Source organism: Neodiprion virginianus, chromosome 7, assembly GCF_021901495.1.
Source record: "Neodiprion virginianus isolate iyNeoVirg1 chromosome 7, iyNeoVirg1.1, whole genome shotgun sequence".
NCBI lineage: Eukaryota > Metazoa > Arthropoda > Insecta > Hymenoptera > Diprionidae > Neodiprion > Neodiprion virginianus.
The window spans coordinates 19,482,931-19,509,352 of record NC_060883.1 but is presented as its reverse complement, the minus strand read 5'-3'; the positions used below and the strand labels follow the sequence as shown (position 1 = coordinate 19,509,352).

Below are 26,422 nucleotides of genomic sequence, written 5' to 3'. Positions count from 1 at the left end.
ATGCTTTTCAACGCCGCGTCGAAACTACCGGGTGTCTCGTTCCTGGTTTCAAATTTATGTATGGCTGACGGTGTAACATCGCTGCTCAAATGTCCTGACGGTGATCCGTCACACGTGGATCCTCAAAGTTTGACAGGAAAAACGAGAGGCTCAACTAACTTCCGGATAGTCGAAAGTCCGCGGAACTTTCACTTCGGTGTAAGAATGATCAATGATAATTCACGTTAGATTGAATCGATCGCTTTCTCTCGATTAATCGAGTACAATAGATTATTTTTTCTCGCGATCGGTTTTTGTCTTCTTACTTTCACGAACGAGGCGATACGATATAAATTTATGTGGCTAAAGTATCAATTGTTATCATTTTCTTACGTACTAAGATACCTATTTGATAGTCGTTCCTCCAAGAGAGTCGTTGACCAAGAGAGCCGCTTCTTGCGAAGATAGACGAAACTTATAAAGAAACACACGAGGTGTAAAACTCTCATCGCCTCTCTTTTTCACCATTTAGCGGGTATATTCGAATCGTTACAGTGCAAAATCTCCGAGGCCACTTTTTCGAGTTGTAGTAAAAATCAATAATCTTTTTAATATTCTGAAAATGACGAACCCGATAGACGAATCGCCTACTCCCTGAAACAGATGTACATACAACCCCCTCGATAAGTACATAATCCAGTCAAGGATACGATTCAGGATGAGGTAATTGCCTATGCAGTTTGATCTGGATCAGCATCCTTCCTGCAATCGGCGCTGGGTGAAATCGCGTCGGAAATGGAGGGAGCCCGGTGAAATGGGATGGGATGTACGCATACATCGAGGGGTGGAAACCCTGACCTGATTGATAATGAGGGGTAGATTGGATGGCGCGACGACTGCATCACCCCGCATTTACACGTGCAGCGTGCAGTTATCTAGATTTGCATCACGGATGTTCGGTCGATATATATTTTATATACCGGTAGAAGCTCTCGAAAGTTGAATATCAACCGCGCATGCGCGAGTTTTATCGGCTGTTTGCGCAGGCTGGCCAACCCGAGTTTCAGCTGTCAAACTTTGTTTCTGCCGGCGATGTAGTTGATACGAATTTTCGGGGTTAGAATCTCAAATAATTGAGGTAGTTACTCGGAAAGGTTTTGGAGTCATTTTTTATTGGCTCGGAAAGTCGATTCTTCAAAGAACGTTCGGAATTTAATGTTTATGCTCTTTGAAAATTCAAACGTACACATTTTGTGTACGTTGGACGGCCTGCATCTCAGACAAGAATATCGCTGCTGGAAGATTTCGCCGGCCAATGAGATTGAATTATTTGGCGCATGCGCGGTTGATTTTCAAGCTTCAAGAGATTGCCCCGGTATGTGTATATGTGCATATATCTTGACGAAGAAGTGAACCGATATCGTTAATCAGTCTCCAACTCGCTCGAGACGCGCTCGTTGATCCCAATTCTGAAACTTAATGAACTCCGCTCGCAAGCCTCACTTGGAGATTCAATAATTCTATATTATTACCTGCATCGCATTCGTTTGTTTTAACTGAAAATCAAACACGACTTTTACACTTGGAATATTGAAAACCCAGTTTCTCAGCGAAAACATGTTCGATTAATACGAAATTGATATCGGTGACTGAGAAAAATTGAACGAATGGCACGAGACTCTTCGATTTTCCAAACTCAAATTTTTGTTTTACAGATCATATATCGGAAATGCTTTGTAATCAATAATAGTTGTTTCTAGAATTTTGTTCGATAAATGTGGAAAAAAACGGTGCCTCATGCCAACGATTGTCAGATACCAGAGATAATGAGATCAATACAAATTTAATATTTTCAACCTAACAACGGAGAAATTAGGTTTCGAAATAATTGTTGATGACGTATCAAATTTTTATCTTTTTCTCTAATCTCGTACAAAAATAAGTACACACAATTTATAAATCAGGACCAATTTCAATTTCTCTCTCTTTTTTTTCTAATTTCACATAAAAATACGTACAAGCAATTTGTAAATCAGGACCAAAAATGTTGCCTGTTAGCGAAAAAGATTCACCAGATCGTTACTGCAGCAGCATCACACATAAATTTAGAACTAATGCATAAAGTTTATACGCACAGGACGCAGAAAAATTTATCAGTAGGTACACGAATTCAATATTATTTCACCGATGCTTCCTGTTCATCTGTTATACGATTGTAAAAAATTCCACCCGACCAGCTCGCTGACGCTAATTTATTTAAATTCTCATATATTCAACACCCTTTTTTTTTATTCGTTATTATCCTATCTCTTTCCTTTAAGAAATCAATCTCAGTCGATATTATTTTTAAAATCAGTGTAGATAGCAACGATTTATTTGCTATCGAAAAAATTTCATTTGTTTTTAAAAAATAAAGTCACCAAACGTATCGTTCAATACATCCAATGCCACAAAATTTGCGTTAAAAATTTTTGCTCCACACTGTGACAATATATTTCTTTTTTTTTCTTCAAATTCTGACCTCGAGTCGTTCGGAAAAAGTAAATTCAGAACAAACGAGTTTCAGCGATACGATAGATAATAATAATTCACCCCACATCGATATTGCGACCGTTATTTTAGCCCCAACGGCTAGTTCTTATATCGATACAAACATTCGGTGATATTCGCATCGCTGCATCTGTTGCCCGGATGTGATCGAGAGGGAAAAGAAAGAGAAGAAAAAAAAAATAAAATAAAAAAATAAAACGGAAAAGGAGAAAGAAAAAATTACGAAAAAGGTGAACAGAAGTGTGAGAGAAACGATTCGAGAGAGTAGGTGAGAGGGAGGAAAAAATTACTTTGTTTCGAGTGGTCGAGGATGTGTGAAACATCTGGTTGACTTGGGCGAGCCTCATATTCCCTGTATCGTCGCTTTTCCCACTCGCTACGTTTTTCTTTCCATTTCCCGAATGGTTTTGACCCGTGATTTTCCCCGCAATAGTCAGCGCAGCTGCACAGTTTCTGGTACAGTGATTACGGCGCGAGCAAAAAACTTCTCCAAACTTCTTTTTATCGTTACTGTTCTTTTGTTCTTTTTTTTTTTTTTTTTTGTTTTATGCATGTGTTCTTTCATCATTCTTGACTTTCGACCTGCCGTTTCTTTTACGTTACGTCTTATACTCGAGGAATATTACATTTCCTTACATACGTATATATACATATATATATATATATATATATATATGTATATATATATACATATATATATATATATATATATATATGTATATATATATACATGTGTGCGCTCTTACAGAAACGACATTTTCACCGCCAACTGAGTATTTGAATGAAATTTTCTTTATTTCATATTCTTGTAGATTGGAAAAAAATATTTTGAACGTATTTTTTATTTTTACGATTGAATCAAAATTGCCATTAATATAACAGATTGAAAACTATAACATTGCGACGTCACCCATGTTAAGATATATCCATATATGTATATATTGAAATCAGTGAAATTCAATCACCTATAACATGAAGAATTATCATTTTTAACGAAAAACAAAAAATACGTCCTCATTATTTTGGCTTGCACTGCATTATGCACCCCTAAAATTGGAAAAAAATTTCATTCAAATACTCAATTGTTACCTCGCGAACTCAAATCTCTTTCTTCACGACTCCTTCCACTCTTCCCCCCTCCCCCCCCCCCCCCCTTACCCTATTTTCTGCGTGCAATAAAAAAAAAAAAAACTCCCGTTAAGACTAACGATATTTGTAGTGTACCTATTTTTTTTTTTTTTTTTTTTCGACAAGAAAATCAGCTCGATTGCTCAGTCGTTCATCGAAAAGTGATAGAAATCACAGAATTCACGAAATAAATGCTACTGTATAAGTTGTGTGAAATGAGCTCACGTTTGCAAGATTTTCAAAAACTGTTGGTAAAGTATCGTTAGGTACAAGATTTTTGACGTTCTCTATTTATCGTTAACGTAGTGAAATTTTTTAACGCAATCTTTTCGAAAATTCGTGAATCTTGAACAGCAGGAGGTTGTCGTTAGCGAAACAAATTGACATAAATGTATTCGGAGTATCGTATTTTTTTTTTTTTTTTTTTTTACTCCTCTTTACGGCTGAACGCGTATCAGGAAATTTCGCAGGGGCCGGTTGATTCGAGACACGTATATATACCTGTATGAAATCGGTAGGTGGGTTTTGATGTATAAATAAAAGAAATCTGCCGGCGAAGCTTTTATCTAGATCGCTTCAGCCCCGTATCCTCTCACTGCGGATTTAAGCCTATGCCTGCTGCTTGACAAGAAGCGTGCGCAATTCGGTACGCCAGCAACCCTCGGCATTCCTTTCTGAGAGTAAGGACGAAAAGAAAGAAACAGAGAGAGAGAGAGAGAAAGAGAGAGTGAGGAAAGGGGGTGAGAAGAGAAAAAAAAAAAGAAAGAAAATGGGAAAAGTAAAGAAGAGAAAAACGAGACGGATGCCTGCCCCGAAATTTCCATAAGTTGCCGGGCCGAGACCTCTAACTTTTACTCGACTCTACGTTTATTCGCGTATAAAACAAATATTTTAATAAAAAAACTCGACGGAATTCGGGTACGTTATGAAAGAAAAACCTTTCGATTCTCCGCAAGATAATTTCGCCCACGTAATAATATCTGATTAAGTCCGGTAATTATATCCCAACACTCGTACGATGTATTCAGTTCGATATCGCGTTGTCTGGTTTTTCTTTTAACATCAGGCATCCTGTTGTCCGGGAAATTTGTTAACTTTTTTTAGATGGCAGCTGTCAATATTTGCGCACAGACGAGCGTCGCTGCAACCCACTGTTTTTTTTTTTTTTTGTTTTTTTCTTTTTTTTTTCTATCAATTTTCCGATCAAAGTGTCTTTGTACTCGATGAAAAAAAAGGCCCAAAAATAGTGAAAACTTCTTTTGTACACTTTTTCAATTTTTATTCATTCTACTTTTTTTTTTTTCTTCTCCTCTCTCTCTGTTTCTGGTCGAAATATTCTCTCTTCCTTAAATTCCATATAGCAACTTATTTCGAAATATATTTTAAAATAATTCTCTCTTTAAATTTTAGCCGATATTTCCGACGATTTCTGCCTTCGAAGTTCGAAGAAAATAATCGATCATATCCATTGAGGTTTTAAGTTCAGCAACGATGACCGTGGCGCGACGTGAAATTTTCTCACGGTTCTTTATCGCGGCGAGGTTCTTTACAGGACGTATATATTCTGGTTCAAGTATTTGAAAAATGACGTGTTGAAGATCGATGAAGTGAAACTGATCTTGATTGATTTCTATCTTATCAAGATTTTATCAATCATTGGCTGTATCGATTCTTCATACAATATTGTTGTCATTGAATGAGAAACTTTGTGGAAAAACGAAGCTCAGAGTGATTAAAATTTTCGAGAGACGGAAAGTTCTTCGCCCTAGAAAAAAAAAACAAAACTTGTCAATTTCTTGAAAATTCAATGAGTTTCCAATGTTTTATTCTACTTCGAACGGGTGTTGCTATTTGCAGAATTCAATTCAGCCCGATTGATTTGAATATCGCAGCTATTGATCCTTGATGCCGTATCGTTAACTCAGTTCGTATCATCGTTCGGGTATCATATTGATCAATCTTCAAGGTTTGATTAATTCCAAAAGTTTCTTTGTCACGATGAATTATAGAGCGGTTGAAGCGGGAGTTTGAAATCAGGTTGCGGTGGGGAAGTCCCGTGTGCCAAAATCCTCGAGAGTATTCTCCCTGGCCTACGAAGTAGGTAAATTCATTCCGGTTCGTAGCGGCAGAGCGAGTGTCTCTATCCTGGAAGGAACACGGTGGAACGGCGACGGCGTTTAAGTGGTGTGAAACACGCCTCACCGCTTACCGGTAGCGACAAACGTGAAACTCGGGTGAGCGAAGAGGACAAATAATTACCGCAACAAACGCCCGGCCGGCCGTAGCAACCGCCAAACCGAGTCTCTGCAGTCTCGTTGCGTTTCGACGTGTCGCACACACTGCGAAGGGTAATGGGGCGAAGGTAATCCCGTTAGGCGTACACCTAGAATGACGAGTGGCGACCCGCAGGTGAACTTTGGGATTCGGTACGTAGACACGCCGAGAATTCGCGTTCCCGATAGCGTTGTGGAAATGGGTTCACCGTGCGGGATATCGAACACCATTATCCAGTCGATGAGGCAAGGCGATACTTACTGAACTTCTCCGCTCGTCTACCCGTTGAGTTTTAAATGCTAGGTCATCAAACGCAGCTTTGTGGTATTTGAACCGAACATGAAGCTGACTACCCATTGAATATTCGATTAATTGTGTTTCATTGAACTCCGCTTCATTACCTATTGAATTGTAAACGGGCCGTTACACGCATCTTTCTAATATTTTTATACCCATTGACTTAAAAATGTCTCGTGAAACTCAAGATTTCTATAATTCAATTTTACGAGTCAACTACCCGTTGAATGTAAAATTCATGTGTCATTGAACCTCACTTGGTTATACGTTGAATTTCGAATGAGTTACCAAACAAAACGTTGTGGTGTTCGAGGCAGACTTGGAGTTGACTACCCATTGAATATGTGATTGATCAAGTGTTGTTGAACTCTACTTGATTACCCATTGAATTGTAAACGGGCCGTTATACGCATCTTTCTAATATTTTTATACCCATTGACTTGAAAATGTCTCGTGAAACTCAAGATTTCTATATTTCAATTTTACGAGTCAACTACCCGTTGAATGTAAAATTCATGTGTCATTGAACCTCACTTGGTTATACGTTGAATTTTTGAATGAGTTACCAAACAAAACGTTGTGGTGTTCGAGGCAGACTTGGAGTTGACTACCCATTGAATATGTGATTGATCAAGTGTTGTTGAACTCTACTTCATTACCCATTGAATTTTAAACGGGCCGTTAAACGCATTTTTCTAATATTTTTATACCCATTGACTTGGAAATGTCTTGTCAAACTCAATTCTCTCAGTATTTGAACTTTACATGAAGTTAATTTTCTATTCATCGTAAAATTGATGCGTTATTGAATCTCACTCGATTGCCCGTTCAATTTTAAATCAATTACCAAGCATAAGCTCGTGGTATTTGAACTGGACATGAAATCAATGACCCCTGGCAATGTATTTAATCACATGTACTTGTATTTCGCTTGATTACCCACCCGTTGAATTTACGAGTGAAATATGAAATCAAGTACCCATCAAACAACAAATTCAAGTGTAAATGCAATTCTCCAATTTGTTATCCATTGAATTGTCAAACGTGATTATTCTGTAACATTCGAATAAGGCGTGATTTATCTAAATTATATAAGAATTATTCAAATGTTGAGTATCAAATTCATATGTAATTGAACCTCACTTAAGTACTGATTACTGATTATTTTCATAAATGCAGTGCAATCGAACTCAGCTTCGCAATGAACTGATAATTATCGAAATGAATAATAGTTGAATTTAATTTATCCACTCATTAAAACTTGATTAAAAAATGTGATGAAATTAAAATGCGCTCAATCACTCGTTACAAAAGTGGTAGAGAGCCGAGTGAAGCTTTAATCCGAATCATTTCACGTGGTAGTTATAATTGCAAAAAATTTAACGAATTGAGTTTCCTGTCGAACCAGCAACGTTTAGTGAATTTCTCGGTATTAACGTCAATCCGTTACTTTAAAACCAAGGCGGTGAAGAATTTTCTTGCATAGAATTTTGATTGGACAGTTTGTTGACTTTGTAATAAAAACCCACTAAACTTTTTCACAGTATTGGTCGACAGTCAAATTCGCCTTCTACGTGTATTCGCATCAGAGACTAGTTGGTAGTTTTAGCGAAAATCTGTTGATTGGACTGATGTGCGAGGGGTGATTTATACACAATGCATAATTAATTATACGCAACACGGGTGCGTACAACGCTGTATACTGCGAGTTGAACAGCCAGACAGTCATGGAGGTAATTATTACACGTGTACACCACGCGTGTATACATATACATGTATAATCTCTACAGCAGTTAATTATCAACGTATAATTAGCGTTTAATTGTAATTTAATATTCTACAAAATTTTCGGGGCAACGATGCGATGACGGGACAGATTTAAACATTCGAGATTGAATGCGCGCAAAGATGATCGATTAACGGTAACGCTGAAAAGCGGCATCGCTCTTATTATATACAAATTACAACCCCCGGATCATTAAACCTGTAAATTAATATGTGTCTCTTCAAAAGATCTCGTTCCATAATTTTTCATCAATCATGACGGAATTATAACGACGAGTTAATCACAAATGCTCGATGAAAATGCAAAGAAACTTTTATTTGGGTCATATTGATCGAAGGACTTTTGTTTTCGATCACAACTTATTTGACAAGGCAATAAATGGTGTAGATTTTACTCAAGATCGCACTTTTTTGCATAGAACTCGGCCGAAAATTAAAATTTCAATTTACCACAATCGAAAAATATTGTTCCAGGTAGAAAATGAAAATTAGTTTTTTAGCTGTTACCAAAAAGTCTAGTATCCGTTACTATTCTTTCTCATTACGATCACTGTTGCTAGATTTTCTTGCAACTGTTGCGAAAATTTAACGCTTGTGCAAGAATAAATTGACGTTAAAGCCTTATGTAACTAAAAAAGTAGAGTAAACCTCAGAAACTGATTTTACCTTGCAATTACCAAAAAAGGATCGACAATAGCGCAAAATGTTCACGCGTCCCTCGTTTTTCGTAATTCCAACAACATTCAAACAGTTTTTTCAACGATACCCGTATTACTCAATTTTTCGAGTTACTGTAAGAAATGAAATTTTTCTCAGTATGACAGAAAATATTTGGTATTTTGATTTCAGATTAAGCTATCACGAGTTATCGCGGCCACAGCGATATCCCGATTCAACAATTTTTCAATCAACATTTAACAAAATATTGTCCAAACGTTGTTCTTTCACATGCTCAATATAATAGTTCGAATAAAACAATGCTTCTGTTATAATTTTGAAAAAAATTAGAGAAAAATATCCTTTATCTTCACCTTCAAAGCCCATTCAACCCCTTAACGGCTGGTCAAGATTGCGATGGGAAATATAGAAGGCTATGCTTGCGATGACGAGTGAGGAGTCAAACGACAGATTAATTTACTAAATCGGCAATTGCGAGCCAGCCGAGCTTCTGCGTATATGGATATAATTGCGTTGAGCGCCTCCCTAAATGGAATCGAATAATATGCATGTATGCATAAGGAGAATACAATGTAGGGGGTGTAGGTATCAGTCGGCAGGCAAAGAGCTGCCGGAGGATAAGAGACGCGCGGTAGAAGACGAGGAGGGCTCGACGTTCAAACGCTTGAGCGCACTTTGAAATTGTAGCATTGTGTACCAAAGTCCTGGAATTCAGCTCGAATGTAATACAATATGCGGTACACGTACAACGGCGATTCTCTACACACGCGCTGCTAAAGCTCCGCAAGCTCATATAGTCGTTTTATCCGTGCCTAGATTCCGTCCATCGCCAAGAAACTTACTTGCTGGCTCATTCTCCGCATTCTATTACGTCCACCTACTGCGATATTTATTATACTTGCAGTCCTCTTCTCCTATGACGACCGCTTACCCTGCAAAACCGCTTACACGTTGCAATCGATACAGGCAAATACTACGCCATCATTATTCTCCGCGTTCAAACTGCGGACAAATTTTTTTTTACCACTGCACAGGTCTGCGAAAAAATTTTTTGTTTCAGTTGCATCGGATGTTTTTGGTTGATATTAGCTTTTCGATCGTACCGAATCCAACAACGACTTACATTTTCCTCAATAAAATACGAGGTGTTTCCATAAAATGGAAAAATAACAATAATGAAAAATGCACTATTTCATTACAATGGGGGAAACGATATTTCTTACAAAATTAAACGAACAATTCCGTCATGAAATTTACTTAACATTCCACGTTCATTCTTTTTTTCTATGAAACCTTTTCTTTAGCCGTTTAATACTTCTCCGAAAACGCTTCCGCTTTCCATTTTCTCTTTCTCTGTTTGTATTTACTCTTGAGTCTAACGCTAATACATATTAAATGAAAATAAGAAATCACTTTTGAATAGGATTTTTAGAATCTAGAATAGGATATCAGATTTCGATTCGACCGTTAGTTTCACTCTAAATGAAACTACGAACACGAGTTTAAGAAAAAACCTGACCCGATGGAAATTTTTGAGTATCTTTTCCGGAAAGAGTATAGATAGAAACGCCTGTGCAGTTTTTTGGTTACAGATCTGTGCTCAATTTTCTATTCCAGACGTATTGATGGTTTCAAATTTTTGGATTTCTCCGATAATGACACGGTATAAAGACGGTAGAACAGACGAATCTAAGAAAAATTTATCATTTAATTGTGTGTAGAGTTTTCGGTGTGCGGAGAAACTTGAATTCTGTTGTTTTATCTTTTCAAAAAAAAAAAAAATTAAATCACACTCACACGCCGAATCGAGTTCCGTACTGTAATGATTTGTGATCGAGTTGCCGGTCAGTGAGAGAGAATGGTTTGAATTTGACCGTCAGATTCGGTATGCATGGTACGAAGCTGAATAATTCATGGCTAAATCATACCATGATAATTTATAGGCGATCAAGTTCCATTGTTCAAACTCTCCCGAAAAAAACTTATAATCTACGATCCTTTTGACTGGTGTGATTATACGAGTGAAATGTTTCATGCAGTTTTCTATTGTGATATCAATGGCCCGTTGAATTACACACTTACAGAGATGTCGTTAACCTGTTTCTGGTATCCTTTTATGTTCTTTCAGACAAACGTATAGTTACGTAATCTTGTTGGAATTTCGCTCTACTTGTTACTAACCGTATTCCGTCGCTTTTTGTTTCATGTTTCACGTATACATTTTCAACGTGCCAGGACAACCTGACATTCATAAAGGTAAGACATGGTGAAAATTTCTTTGCAGTAAAAAAGGATTTCATTTTTTTTTTTTTTTGTTCATTATACCCAGCACAATCATCTCTATGACTGTTATTGCTATCATTATCGTCATTGGAATTCATCGAGCTTGTATAAGAGGGATTTCACATCAAATCAAACGAAAAAGCGCGAGTTTGTCCCCGGCCACTTTTGATGTTTTCACCTTTTACTCACTTGAAGTTCGTATTGAAAACATCAAATCTGAATTTTTCCAGATTTTGCTGACCAAACGTTTTCTAACCACAGCTAGTCGAAAAATCAGCTTTTATCAATTTCTCCTTCCCTCAAGTTAACGTAGCTTGAAATTCAAATGACATATACAAAAAGTTTTGCATCTTTGTATGAAATTTCTAAAAATAATTTTGTGCGATCTTGCGTGCCTCGTTAAAGTACAGTTTTGACGAAAAGCTTCGAAAATCTTCTGTTGTAAAATAGTGCCCTAATTGAACTGGCTGAAATTTTTACACAGCATGTCTTTATCAATACGAAAGATTGTCTATAAGTTTCTTAGTGGGAGGAAAAGTAGTTGAAAAGTTACACGTCACAGTTTCACAAAAACTGCAAAACAAAAAAAAAGTTTCACCTCTTCCCTAATTCGTTGCGCCCCAATTAACCTAAGAAAATAGAATAAAAAGGAGGTGAAACTTTCTCTCGGAATTACCTGCCCACAACTCAAGAGGCAAAAGAAGGAGAAGAACAATAGAAAAGCCGTGCTTTTACAATTTTAAAGGCTTGAAAATTGTTCGCATCTAATCAGTCGCCGATATTTATGCCACAGACGGAAACCGCGCTGATGTACGACGCCGTTCACCTTTTTGCTAAGGCTCTCCACGACCTTGACACCTCCCAGCAAATCGACATAAAGCCTCTGTCATGTGAGTCGGTCGATACTTGGCCGCACGGTTATTCGCTGATTAATTACATGAAGATCGTAAGTGTCGGAGGAGCGATAATGAATGAAAAATAAGAGAGAAATTACATTTATCGTCGATGCTTTTCGGTTGTCAACAGGTCGAGATGCGCGGTCTGACTGGAGTCATCAAGTTCGATCATCAGGGCTTCAGGTCCGATTTTGTCCTCGATATCATCGAGCTCAACAGCAAAGAGGGTCTGAAAAAAATCGGCACGTGGAACAGTACTGAAGGTGTAAACTTCACAAGGACCTACGGTGACGTCTATACTCAGATCGTGGAAAGCCTGCAGAACAAAACCTTCGTCGTGACAACGATATTGGTTAGTGCCGAACAGATTTTACTTACTGCTAGAGATTGAGAGTCGCTTAAGAAAAGATTATCGGGTACTTTATTTCGAGTTGTCGAAATTGGATATGTTGTTTTGATCATCTTAAGGTGTTGTGGGACGAATATTCCCAACCAAAAGTGAGTCTTAGTGACAATATTCAACACTTGGCGATGAGATAAAAATCGGAAAGAAACCAAGTTGATAAGATAATTCGTTTAATGACACCTTAATTAAGTTCATCCTCAGTTCTGTGACTGTGTAATATTTACATCTATTTTTTCAAGTACTTTGAATAACCAGGGATTCACGTACCGGACTTTTGCATCCACGTATACTTTTATCCAAAGAACTTTTTCCCGGTTGAAAACCGGCTGGAGGACTGGAAGGAACGAACGTGGACTGAGTGCAGAGTGAAGTTTTTTAACAAGCCTAGAAAAGTTGGCGATGCAGGTTATACCCGGATGAGCAAATCTCGTGAGAACTTTATCCGTGATGAGAGGCAGAGTGCGTCTCTAACGCAGATGAGTAGGTGGGATCATCGGGCCACTTTTTGCCGGAGATGTTCCACTGGCCAGAAGCCAGTCATGAATTCACTAATTGCTTTAGGAAGGAGTGCCAACTTTTCAGCAGTCGTTATTGTGAAGCGTAGAGTATGTTGGACGGTTCCATGTATTCCGCATCCTTGTTCGCAGAGTTCTCCATACTGCATGAGGAAGGATTCCAGCGAAAAGTTAACCGGAAACGCGCAGTTCGAGGGGTACGGTATCGACTTGATACACGAGATATCTCGTATACTCGGATTCAATTACACCTTTAGACTGGTTCCCGACGGACGGTACGGCTCTCTGAATAGAGAAACGAAGGAGTGGGACGGGATGATGAAGGAGCTTCTCGACCAGAAGGCCGATCTTGCTATTGCCGATTTGACAATTACCTACGACCGCGAACAGGCGGTTGACTTCACAATGCCTTTCATGAACCTCGGTAAGTCGGTCTCACTATACCTGGTATTTCGATCTGTACGATAAGCTGAGTGGTTGGTACTCGGTGAAACTCGCTGTGTGTCTTCCAATCATACCGCCAATCCACCGTTTGAATCCACAGTACCTCACTCCTATCGAGCATTATCGAAATGACCTGCTGCTGTGACGGTAAAAATGATCCTTTTTCACCTTCCGACTATCCACCGTCTTATGGAGTGTTCGACGACTGTATTCACTCGATACTGTTTTCCTGAACTCAGTCTCTACTTCCGTTTCAGGAATAAGTATACTCTACCGAAAGCCGATCAAGCAGCCACCAAACCTGTTCTCGTTTCTGAGTCCGTTGAGTCTTGACGTGTGGATTTACATGGCGACAGCTTACCTCGGAGTGTCGGTGCTGCTTTTCATACTGGCCAGGCAAGTAAACGGTTCTCCATACTTCGTTTCACGATAATATGCACAAGACGTTTTTTTTTTTTTCATTTCCCGTTCAATATACACGAAGCCAAGAGACCGAAGGTCTTCCTTGGTTGTGTGCTTGAGCTTTTTGCCGAATCGATTATGGTTCGCCAGGAGTAAACGCAGTTGGATTGGTTTAGATTTACGCCATACGAGTGGTACAATCCACATCCTTGCAACGCGAATCCGGACCATCTTGAGAACCGTTTCAAGCTACTCAACTGCATGTGGTTCGCAATCGGGTCTCTGATGCGACAGGGATGCGACATTTTGCCCAAGTAAGCCGGCCGTCCAACCCCTGCACCGCATCTTCAGAATATGGTCTTGCATCTCTTCGTGCAGTTATCAACCCCTCCCATGTTTACCCCAACCTCCCCCCGCCCCTCCTTCCACGTGCCCTCCAACATTGGGTCTCCTTAATGTTTCGCGGGAGCTTGGCAGAATCGCACGTCAACGGAAAGCTTCGCGCTATGAATGATAAAGGACGGTGACCTGATGTTGGGAAGAACTGGTTAGATAGAGTAACACAGTATTGTACGTGATTTGGAGTTACATTCTCCGTTCAGTGACATTAGATTGAATTAGAAGACAACTAACTCCGGACCGAATCAAGCTTCCAAAAAGTTCACCAAAATCGAGAGGTCTGAAAAAATGAAACAAAGAGAACACTTCCTCGTGTCAGGTCAAGTCAACTGAGCATCACGAGGAGGAGAACTGAATTCACAACATCGATTCCAAAGTTGTGCGATAGGTCGAAGTGAAGTAGAAATCGGATATAGGTTATAAAAAAAAACCTTTTAATAACCCACGCGAATCTTTCATTGGTCCGTTCGTTGAATGGGCGCAGTAGCTCGCTTATCGGATAAAGTTGGGAAAAGAGGACTTGGCTCAGGGAGCAAAGGTTCCGGTAGGTTTTTCAATCGATGCCTGAGCTCGAGGTTTATTGGATTGAGGAGAAAATTGTATGAATTGAAAGAAGTTCTCAAGATATAGAATAAGAAGAAGAAAAAAAAAAAAAAAAACGCTGGGCTCACAGCTCACACCTGTCCCATTATCCCGACGTTGATCGATGGATGAGAGAACGGATGATTTGGGCCGTTCTTTCATCAGAGCCGAGTTTGAATATATTCTCCGTTGGTGACAGCGATGGGATCCCGTCGAGACGGGCAGACGGGAGGCCGCTCATAGTCGGTGAATTCGGGCCTTTGATCACACAGGAGTCCAGCATCTAACCCCAAGTCCTTCCTTTGACGTGTCTGCAGGTTCAGCCCTTACGAGTGGGAGAATCCGCACCCCTGCAACGCGCAATCCGAGGTCCTCGAGAACGAGTTCACGCTCCTGAACTCGCTCTGGTTCACCATCGGCTCGCTCATGCAGCAAGGCTCTGATATAGCTCCAAAGTAAGTCCCCTGCAGTCCTTTCGATTAAGTTAGCCAGGGACCACGTCGCGCCCGTTTTCCGCATTTCTACTCTTGCCATGGCCAACCCTTATTCCCCTCGAATACCCGAGTCAAAAGACAATCCCCCAATTTGAACTCGTAGATAGATGAACCATCGAGTAGGCCAGGAAAATTTTTTAGATGAACAAGATATTGCGAAGGTATCGATGGATGCTATATCGTAGGCTTGCTGCACTAGCATACGTTAACGATATGCTGGTCGCATTTACCGCTGTAGAGTCCTACCCAAGTCCACCTTTTCGATTGTTTTCTTTATTTTTTACTCAAACCCTTGACTTAATTTTTCAAAAATTACACACTATTTATTTCGTAGTTCGATTTTTCTTAGGCTGCTCTGTCTATAGATTGTAGAATAATTTAGTCTGTTTACCCGTTATCGTTGTCGTATTTTAGTACCAGCTGTAACCAAATTCACTGATCCAAATATTAGTGCCTCGTCTATTTTCAGGTTCGATATCTTACAGTCAATTTATTACTACTCCTTTATCATATTTCCATCTCGTTTCTGCTTATCACTTGCACCTTAGTCATTCTTTATCCAAACACCTTGTGAGCTCATATCTGAAATTATCTGCGAAGTAACATATCACGAGTGAAAGAGACTGATCGGTCTAAAAATCTATCCATTCAAACATTGAATTTTCTCTAAATGCTTGAATGATTCTTTTCAAAGTTATCCGATCTGAAAATGGTCAGTTTAAAAATATGTCACAGCACTGTAACGTCGCGTTGATCGAAAATAGTAATTTCTATCAGCATGGAAATGTTCAACGAATAACTTTAGAGACACTGACAGATGAATCAACAAATTAGCCATCGTTAAAAGACAGATGTCCATGATTTGGTGGAACGTCTTTTGTTTTTTGACGTAAATTTTCAATAACGAAGGTAGCAGAAGTTGTACCGAATTGAATTTTGATCGCAGGGCAGTATCGACGCGAATGGTTGCTGGGATGTGGTGGTTCTTCACGTTAATTATGATATCATCGTACACGGCGAATCTGGCCGCCTTCCTGACAGTAGAACGAATGGATTCACCGATCGAAAGTGCCGAGGACTTAGCCAAGCAGACGAAAATCAAATACGGTGCTCTGAGGGGCGGAAGCACGGCTGCCTTCTTCAGGGTAAGAATGAATGACTGTACAAAATGTTACCACCAGACCCCTACCATATCACGGAAATTACCTACTTTGGATCTCGGTGTTCTTGCGGGGAGGAAATTTGCCCGGTGATTGAGCGTAACGTCTTTTCAAACTGACAATGAAACCTCCTACGATTATTCAAACGTTTCTGGAACCCGGTATGGTGGAAACGGGTTCGATGGTGGAATACACGGGTGATTGTGAGCCGTGCGAATATCAAAATCGCGGATTCCTTACACCCGCCAATCCGGCTGGAAATCCGCATACCTGCAGTAGTCTGTCGTTATGGGAGGGGGGCTTCAGCCGGGGATAAGTTGCCTGTGAAAACACGAATGATTGATTGATACACCGGGTAATGTAGAACCCCCCGGACAAGATATTAGACCGAAGAGATGTTCTCGCATCTATATCCCTCCCTTCGGTTCACCGTTCAAGATGGATGAAGTTGGTAATGGAGTTGGTTCCCGGAGTCAACCAAGTTTTACTAACACGTGTTTCTCTTTTACACTCGGTAGGCGAATGATTTAAGAAATATGATAAAAAAAACGTTCCGGTTAAAGACGAAAAGTATAACCCATCGGAAAAAGGAATTCCATTTAAGCTCTAGTCGCGTATCGGTTGGGCCTCACTTGCACTGGACAGTCCCTGATTACGTTCTAATTGCGTCGATTTTTCACTCAGCACGTATGGTGTGTCCACCTTGAGAATGTATCCATGTAGAAGTGGAAAATGTATCGACTAAGTGATCTTATCGACCTAAACCGTAGTGGCACGGAACGTAATCGAACCTTCCAATCCTGGGAAAAAAGGATGGCTTCGATCCCAATGTTTCTGGATAACTAAATTCACCAACTAAACGACCTTAGATGCACTGTAAAAATTATGATGGATTTACTGAACTGTTACCATTCAGGATTCGAACTTCTCGACTTACCAGAGGATGTGGTCCTTCATGGAATCCGCTAGACCGACGGTCTTCACGACGAGCAACGTCGAGGGCGTGGACAGGGTGGTCAAGGGTAAGGGTGGCTACGCATTCCTGATGGAATCCACTTCGATCGAGTACGTAATCGAGAGGAATTGCGAGCTGACGCAAGTTGGCGGTCTGCTGGACTCCAAGGGATATGGAATCGCGATGCCGCCAAGTGAGTTTGCCATTCCGATAATAAAGTCGCGGGTTGATCATCTAAATTTTCGCTTCAAAGAAATTTCTATCAGCGAGGTCATGTCAACTCTTCGAGAGCGTCGATGTAACACGATGTGCCTGCATAACAAGGACCTATTACTCGGTGCTCAAAGCGTAATTTCTCTCCGTCTCTACAGAATACCACCCGCACAGCACAGACACGTCCCTATCTTTAATAAAATCTTCTGTTTGTCTTAGCTAAAGTTTTACTGCATCCAAGGTAAATTCAATTTACAGATTCACCGTACAGAACAGCGATAAGCGGAGCCGTCCTCAAACTTCAAGAGGAGGGCAAACTACACATACTCAAGACCAGGTGGTGGAAGGAAAAACGTGGCGGCGGATCTTGCAGGGTATGTTTTCTATTTTACATTGCACATTCTTCTTAAAACCCACAAATTTCTTCCGATGAAACGTCATGTTTCACGGTATCAATTGACGTCAGAACTCACCTCATTACCAACAGAACACTCTCAATTGTTTTTCAATTATTTCATGTTGATTTGGGGGGTGGGGTGGAAAAAATTCGACAATATCCTAAATAAGGACCACCCTAATGTACGTATAACTAGTCTTATAGACACAGACTCATACTAGATCTGGTTGAATACATCAAGACTCGTATACTATATTCACAGTTTGTAAATATCGTCAAATCTAACGAATTGTATGTGATACTTATTCAGACACGGTCGGATCTGGTACCACACCTGACCTGGATTTTCAACTCGATCTATTCAAAAGTAAATACCAATACTTGTATCGTATCTGTGAAATTTCCTCCAATCAAGCCCAACTTACAATAATCCAGTAGCGATGAGATAATGTACTCCGTTTTAAAGAGTTGGGTAAAAGTGATGACGCGAACGATTATAAAGCGATTCGATGGGATTTTGGAACGTCGCATATCCAGCAGTTTCTTTTTTTCCCCGGAAACGGATAATTTGATTGATAATCCGGAGATGAGTCAGCCCTTCTCCCTTCCAGACAGGAAGTAATCCCGGGATCCGAAACAGTTGACAAGGCCGATTGTCTCGTTTCAGGACGACACGTCCAAGAGCAGTTCGGCGGCTAACGAACTTGGCCTGGCGAACGTCGGTGGAGTATTCGTCGTTCTTATGGGGGGCATGGGGGTCGCCTGCGTGATAGCGGTCTGCGAGTTCGTATGGAAGAGCCGGAAGGTCGCCGTCGAGGAACGGGTGAGTGAGGTCAGATAACACGAAGAGGGCGAGGTCAAGGGGCACGAGAAACCGGAAACGCACCTCGACCCGGACGCCATTTACCCACTCGACATACCCAGGGAGTACATCAGTTGATGTTCGCTCGATGGTGGAGTTCCTCTTTAATGGTCCGTGAGCACGCGAACCTGCAACTGTCGCAAAGTCACTCGGGTCTAGCCTGCGATCGCCGTCGATCGTTGACATTCGACACTAAAAATTCATCACGTTTAGAAAGCGTACCTATACGCACACTGAGAGAAGGTTCCGGTCACCGCTCAGTCCTTGATTATTTTCATTTTTCACCACAATCGAAAAATATAGTTCCAGGTAGATAATGAAAGTTAGTTTTCCAGCTGTTACCGAAAAGTCTAGTATCCGTTACTATTCTTTCTCATTACGATCACTGTTGCCAGATTTTCTTGCAACTGTTGCGAAAATTTAATGCTTGTGCAACGATAAATTGATGCGATAGCCTTGTTCGACTAAAAAAGTGGAGTCAACCTCAGAAACTGATTTTGCGTTGCAAATACCAAAAAAGGATCGATGATAGCGCAAAATGGTTAGGCATACCTCGTTTTTCGTAATTCCAACAATATTACAACATGTATTACTGAATTTTTCTAGTTACTGTAACAAATGAAATTTTTCTCAGTGTATCTATGCGAACAGAAAGGATTTTTTTTACCTTAACGAATAACGCGTCACCTATATGGTTTTACTTTTTTACTTTGCTTTTTAATTTTTTTTTTTCGTTGCCAAATTCTATAAGTTTCAGATTTTTCACTCAGCCATTTTCGTGATCATCGCAGAAGTTTGTCGGACAAACCGACGGAATCTTCTTTTTTCACAATGATGAAAAGTATCGCGCAAAAAGTGTTTATTATTGTTATTATTTACCTTGTTTTCTTTAAACGATATTCGATCCAACTTAAATGTGATCAGTATTAGGTGAGAACGGATTAATTCAAATGATCAAAAAATTTCTTTAACAATATTTAATATCCGTATTTGGTTAATTTTGTTTTCAACATTTCGTGTAGGACGTTGTTCGATTATAAGTAACGCTTTTGTTTTTTCGCCCCCGCCTAAAAAAAACTTGACGTAATTATATTGATATCAAGAAACTAATCCTCGCCGAAGGATACCTCTTAAATCTAATTTCAATATGCCGCTTTTAGGACTCGAAGTTTTCCTACTTTAGTAACACGAGTACAAAAGTTGCATTAAATTTTTTCAATGCCAACAGTTCATTTACCAAAAACTATTGAATGTATTTACGATATGTATAATTTGATATAAAAATACATAGCTTGTAAAATGTTGAATGTACGGAATTCGCTTTCGAGACTTTTACGCCCACAAATTTTTTACCACATTTATTCTTTTCAAGCCAATTATTGAGCCGCTAAAAATGCTTTAAAATGGATTTTTAAAAGCAATTGACTTTTGAGCCTCGAGGCTTACAACTTTTGAACCGTTTGAGCCGAGGATTCGGTTGAACGAAAAAATTTTGTAAAGAATTAAAGTCTCTACGATATAATGCTTCAAGGATCAATCGAATCCGTATCGTTGAATACGACTGAGTGATGAAAAATTGAAGATTGAAAAGGAAACAACATTTCCACATGTTACTTAAACGGAAGAACTTTGAGTTCTGCGATCGGTGACCTTTGAAAATAGCATTTATTATGTTCTTCCTACTTGCGATTAATTTATCAGGTGGAGTATAAAAAAAAAATATAAAAAAAAGTCCAACGATTCTTTTCATCGTTTCGTTCCATCTTACTTTTCTTTCCGTTGCCCGAATTCTTTTTTTTTTTTTTTAATTTAATTTTGGAAGTGCACAATGCCTCCACTTTGTACACGCTGCTCGAGCAAACGAATGTACGTCTAGTTTTAGCCGACGCGGTAGATGAATAAATGCATGTAAACGCGTTTAATTCGCAAAGCTTTCGGGTTTAATTCAACTCTGCCGGTGAAATTATTCCCGTGCCCGCAAAATTTATCCGCATAACTGTGTCGAAGTAAAACGCGTTTCGCTTATACACCAAAGCCGGACGGATTGTCACTAAAAGCAAATAAATATACAGCAGATTTTTTGTCAAGAGGTAAATGAAAAATTTTTCAACTTGAAACGGGTAAGGTCTTGAACGATTTTTATTTTCTAGAAAACCTGTAAACCTGTAAATTATCATTCCAGAAAAACGTCTTGGAAATATTCCGAGTTTGAAAACAAAGGAAGCTTTAAAAATAAAAAAAAAATAAATTAAAACAAAATAAAAAAAGCTCCAGACACAGATGGGGAGGAATTTTTTTCCGCCTGCTTACCGCCGGATTTCACGTGAGATAAAAGTACTTGACGGAGTAATTCTCGGGCGAAAAAAAGGGGCGACCTTTCATCGTCGCTACAGGACCTCGGATAGGGTGGTAAAATTTCTTCCCCATTCCCCGTATAAAACTTTTGCGGGGTAGTTTACGGTGTATACTTACAGGGGATCTCATATACACCGTGCGGTTCGCTTCGCGGTTCCCTAATTTTCTCCAACAAACATAAAACTCTGTTTGCCAACAAGCCCCTCTCCAAACTCACGCGTGTATAACCGCCTGTCCATCGGTTATTTTTTGAAAAAACACTCCAGGAACTTAGCGCAATATTTGATGAGAAATAAGAAACGGATCATTGATATATTATGAAATGGTTTTTTTTTCGATTCGTGTTAAAAAGCAACGAAAGGTTGTTAGAAAATCAGGAAACAGATGGAATGCAGTCATGTACAGCTCAAAATTTATGCAATTTGTCAAAATTCTAAACTCGATGTCTCATCCCGGAGTTTTAATTGTACTAAGAAAAATTTTGAGAAAGCACAAAACTTTGCATAACTTTTTTTTCTCAGGTAAAATTGAAAAGAAAATCATTCAAATTCAAATGTGAAATCTTAATCTTACTCTGATGACGAAATTCCGAGTTATTTTATTTCTAATAACGATTAAACTTTGTCGTTATTGTTACAAAGCGGTGACAAATAAATGGAATTCAATTCGCATGAAAATAACGATTATTCACGACGATTTCAACGATTGTACTTTCTTTTAATAGAAATACTAAAAGAAGCTAGAAAAAAAAGAAGCCTCACATCGACAATTGTATAAATTAAATTTATAAGCCGAGAATATATTAAGGTAAAAATTTGTCCCCAGGATAAATTCGTCAAAGGGAAGGCGGCCTGATTTTAATTTCAATATCTCTCCCTTCCTCCTTTCTACATTAGCAGCCTTCTTTTCCTGTCGAATCAGCGTCAGCAGCGCCCACCTGATTCGATTCGTACCCTAATCGTTTAAAATTCGGAATGTAGCGTTCCTCAATAAAACGTGAATAGAATTTCTGTGCAGTGCACACGTGGAGATTTTCTTTTTCTCTTCTTTATTCTCCTTTTCCATTCTCCGCCGCTCCGTTTCCTTTCTCCTCGTTTCTTTTGTGAGATGCAGGGCGTCTGGAATTCCATTGATCAGAAGCTGAAGGGTCGTCGTCGGTGACGTTGAAGTTCGATGACGTAACGGGAGTTCAAATTTTTTGATACCAGGACCAAAGGCTTCGGAAATAATAACCCAAATAAAAATAACACGTGACAAACATATCCCTTTTGAAATTTAATTTAATTCAATACAAAGTTTTCCATCAATCACTTTTACATTTTTTCTCATGGGCTATTTTTGTCATGGCTTATTTTTCTCTTGCGTTATTTTTGTTCAGGTTATTTTCTTCTTGGGTTACTATTGTTCGGCTTCTGTTTTTTGTGTTGAGTAATTTTTGTCTTGAGTTATTTTTACATGGGTTTTTATATGGGTCATAGAATTTTTTTTTTATAGTTATAAAAAAAATTTGCTCTCTGCATTCAATGCAATGTTTCGTCAATTTCTGTACACGCAGGCTGATTGTCATTATTACTGTTGTTACTGTTACTACGGATTTAATTATTATTATTATGATTTTCCCCTAGTAATGTACGATGTGTTGAACAATTATTTCGATGTGAAAATAATTCTTTCTGGCAAAATCATCACGTGGATTATTTTGGTGTTCTGTTTTAGAAGCAGAAATCATCCGGCAAGCCTATCTGCGAAGGTTTCACTGATCTCCACTAGCTGCATGTCGGGCGATATCTACACTTCGAAAACAGACTCCAAAACGATCCAAAACGAGATTGACACGTTGAATAATGACACAACGAGATAAGAGGAGATAATGAAATTGAGGGAAAGAGGGCTAAGAAAATTGGCGAAGAATAGACGAAAGTGCGAGAGACGGCGATTGTTTGACGCGTTTATACCTCGTTTCACGGTAAAGACGTGATTGTGAGATTAACGCGGACCTAAATGAAGAAGAACTCCATCGAATCACTACGACGATGATAATTTATAAGCAGAAACTGAAAGCTACGACCTAACACTTGACCTCTCCACTATTTCACATTTCATTTGAAATCAATTTTTTTTTGTTCATTGTTTATCAAAGTTTCTTGAACTGTAATATGTGCGATTAAAGAAGACAATATAATTTGTTCTATTATTTTCTTGCCTAATTTTTCTTACGATTCTCAACCGGTAATAAGAACTTAGGAGAGGTCAAATACATCTGTCATTTGCTCATATCAAGTCCTTGAATAATATATAAATAAATGACGAAGAAATTTTCACTCGGGAATCAACGGCTTGAAAAAAGTGCTGTGACGTGATGTGAAGGGACTGAAATTTGAAATTGAATTGAATAAAAAAAAAAAAAAAAAACAAGATAAATGAAAACAAATTGAAGGATACAGTAATAACGATAATAACGGTTGAAGAGAATCGAAACCGTTGATCCCTTGAATGCGCAGAATAGATTTTACGCTGTGCAGAAAATGTGACGAATTCCCAGCCAAAGATGAAAAACACCCGTGTATAATGTACATGATTAAAATCGGACAATTTTATACTGAAAAATATAGATAATTCACGTACCTATAATATATTGATAGTCGTAGATAGAGTTATACGATTATTGTAAATATCATTATAAAGAGGAGATGAAAAAAGAGGTTAAGCGTATGATTAAAGCACGCCAATAATTTTTTCTCAAACTCAATGCGGAGTCTGTAGATTTGATTTTCGGATAAAAAATTGAAATTCTAAACTTGAAAAGTTCCGAAAGCACCAAATACTGATTATCTCATTGTCAGTGGCGAAACTTGAAGTAAAGAAATAAAACTTTGACGAAATGTCAAAGGTTCGAATGGTCCTAATCCCGAAGCTCAAAGTTCTGAATGTTGTTTTCGATTTTCGATATTTTTACATTCGGAATCCTGGTCATTTTGAATTTCAGCTTCTCCGATTTTTCATACCCGCTCGTTGTTTCCGACCAATCGAAGCTTTGTCGTTTCATAAAAGTTCGATTTCTTCACCTCAAGTGTTGCCCCCAAATATTTCGGAGTTAGGGGCTTTCGGAATTTTTCAAATTCAGAACTTCAACCCCGCCCCGAAATTTTTTTTCGAGTTTTTGCGGTCAAAATTTGTAGATGACCCTTTTTTCGAATTTATTCGATACATCAATGTGTACATAACAACAATTTAGCCGCACAGTATATGAAACGAGATTCTATTTCAATCGTGTAAATTATAGAAATGATATATTATACAGTACGTTTTATTCCTTCTCAATTATAATCAAAAAAACGCTCTTCACATGCTTAAAATTATACGAAATGCAAAGTACCTGTCCGGTGAAAGCGAATCGATAATTATTCTGTATAATATCTCGTCCATAACTGTGATCAGACGAATTACGTGTATAAATAATAAGAAATATTAAGAAACTCAGTTAAAATAAATACGTCTTATAATGAATATAATAAATAAGATTGTATTTATTGTTATTATTCCTACCATTATAAACATATAAATAATGATTTTACGAAACTGGGTAAGTGAAATGCGCTGCAGGGTAGAAAAAGGAAATTTTTGTACATAAGTTTTGAATTCCCGCTGGATGTTATCTGTATATTAATGATAATTTCATTTTGAATGGTAGTTTTTCTAGACCTGGAATATAATATAGACATTTCAAAGTCAGATCAAGACAGAACCTGCTTTTAAGAACAAAAAAAAAAAAGCACAAAAACAAATTCTACGGACTCCGTGTTGCAGTTCGATTGATTTCTGAATTAGAGCAAAGTTTAATTTATCGGTGTGTCTACTAAAGTCGTTTGCTTTTTGTTAATCTAATTTCAATTTTCATCTACTGCGTATTGAGAACGAAGTTGTATAAACGAACTAGGTAAAATGAACGGAAAGATATAATTATAATAGAATAAATTTACTCGTTTAAGAATTACAGACTCTATAAATTATTAATAATATAATGTACACTTAGGAATAATTAGTTTAATTCTTGACTAGTATGCAATTATCTATAAACAACAAATAAATTCATCACGACCGTGTGTTTCTCTGAAAAGGATAATAATTATAAACACGATTAAAGAAACACGCGATAATTGCAGATCCTTGATATATTATATTGACTATTAAGTCTCGACAATTGTAAACTACAAAATATTGATATAAAGAAAAGAAGAAGAAAAAAAAAAAAAAAAACAAACAAGAAACCATTTGTCAGTTACGTTATTATTGTTAATTGTCTTGTGATTATTTCCTGCCCACCTCTTAAGTTCTCGACTAGCAGCAAGTGAGATGATCGATCAATTCGTCATTTAATAAGCAAGTAATAATATAAAAATATTCATCGACCCTCTGTCAATGTTATGAAGCGTTTTGAAAAAAAAAAAAAAACAGTGGTGTAAATTTACTCCCAAATATTATACAGAATTATACAATGAAAATTTTGAAAAAACAAAAGAAAAAAAAAACCAACCTTCACGGTCTTTCACTTACAAAATTTCCCCCAGTTTCAAATCAATAATGATTAAAGCTCACAAAAACATCTAACCAGTTTAGATCTGAAACTCGGAAGATTTGATATGCAGGAAAAATAATATACGCAAAAATTTACGCAATTTTTGAACTCGTTTCTAATTATCCATGCGAAAGTGAAAAGTGAAAAATTCTGTTCGTAGTCAGCCACCCCTTAACGTCAATTTCTACTCGAACAACGACACGAATGTGCATCGATTTGCCTGCGACAAGGCGTTGCTATTTACGAGTTGTTGTTTTTTTTGCGTGGATTAGTTTTTGAGGATCTTCAAATCACATGGAGGATGCAAAAGAAATTCGTATGTAACAAAGAGTCGATATGAAGTAAAAATGGAATTGAGTTCAATGTTAAGTAACGTACATTGAAGAAAAAATCTAAGAACCGCAAAATAAAATGTTTAAATTATGCAAATCAAACAATTGGTTTGAAATTTGTCGTCTTGTTCTTATACGCAAGAGAAGTAGTACAAAAAAAAAAAAAAAAATTCAATTCCAACCGTTGTCAATCTGAATGCAACAGAAGCCAGATTCTCGGTAAATTTTGCATCAAGATCAGACTCAGTTGGACTAGAGAAATGGAATTTAGAAGGTAAAATGTAGAGCGGAAAATCCGGTGATGCGGTCATTTGTACGATACAATCTCCTATAAATTTTTTTTTCGAAAATGATACAGATTTTTGATGGAAATAAGTAACACGCGTTACGTGCAACGCTCTCAGAACTCGCTGGATAAAATAATTTTATCTCGGTGGGCGATGTATAGTTGAGTGAAGGA

At 38.2% G+C, this 26,422-nt stretch overlaps 1 protein-coding gene across 7 annotated transcripts in view; it reads left to right on the top strand.

The window, feature by feature from the left end:
• The window catches only part of LOC124309369 (glutamate receptor ionotropic, kainate 2), a 246,677-nt gene extending 223,512 nt beyond the window's left edge, over nucleotides 1-23,165 (top strand). For 3 of the 7 annotated variants that reach the window (XM_046772978.1, XM_046772976.1, XM_046772979.1), the window contains exons 8-18: nucleotides 10,927-10,947; nucleotides 11,768-11,920; nucleotides 12,001-12,222; nucleotides 12,924-13,215; nucleotides 13,493-13,631; nucleotides 14,936-15,073; nucleotides 16,059-16,257; nucleotides 17,189-17,420; nucleotides 17,699-17,814; nucleotides 18,505-18,660; nucleotides 22,771-23,165. In XM_046772978.1, coding sequence (XP_046628934.1) covers nucleotides 10,927-10,947; nucleotides 11,768-11,920; nucleotides 12,001-12,222; nucleotides 12,924-13,215; nucleotides 13,493-13,631; nucleotides 14,936-15,073; nucleotides 16,059-16,257; nucleotides 17,189-17,420; nucleotides 17,699-17,814; nucleotides 18,505-18,660; nucleotides 22,771-22,824 — 1,722 coding nt within the window. In that variant the 3' untranslated portion in view covers nucleotides 22,825-23,165. Of the gene's footprint in view, nucleotides 1-10,926; nucleotides 10,948-11,767; nucleotides 11,921-12,000; nucleotides 12,223-12,923; nucleotides 13,216-13,492; nucleotides 13,632-13,813; nucleotides 13,952-14,935; nucleotides 15,074-16,058; nucleotides 16,258-17,188; nucleotides 17,421-17,698; nucleotides 17,815-18,448; nucleotides 18,810-22,770 lie in introns of those variants that run through there. The other 4 variants (XR_006909229.1, XM_046772977.1, XM_046772980.1 and 1 more) reach the window with 4 other exon arrangements.
• The last annotated feature ends 3,257 nt before the right edge of the window (nucleotides 23,166-26,422 follow it).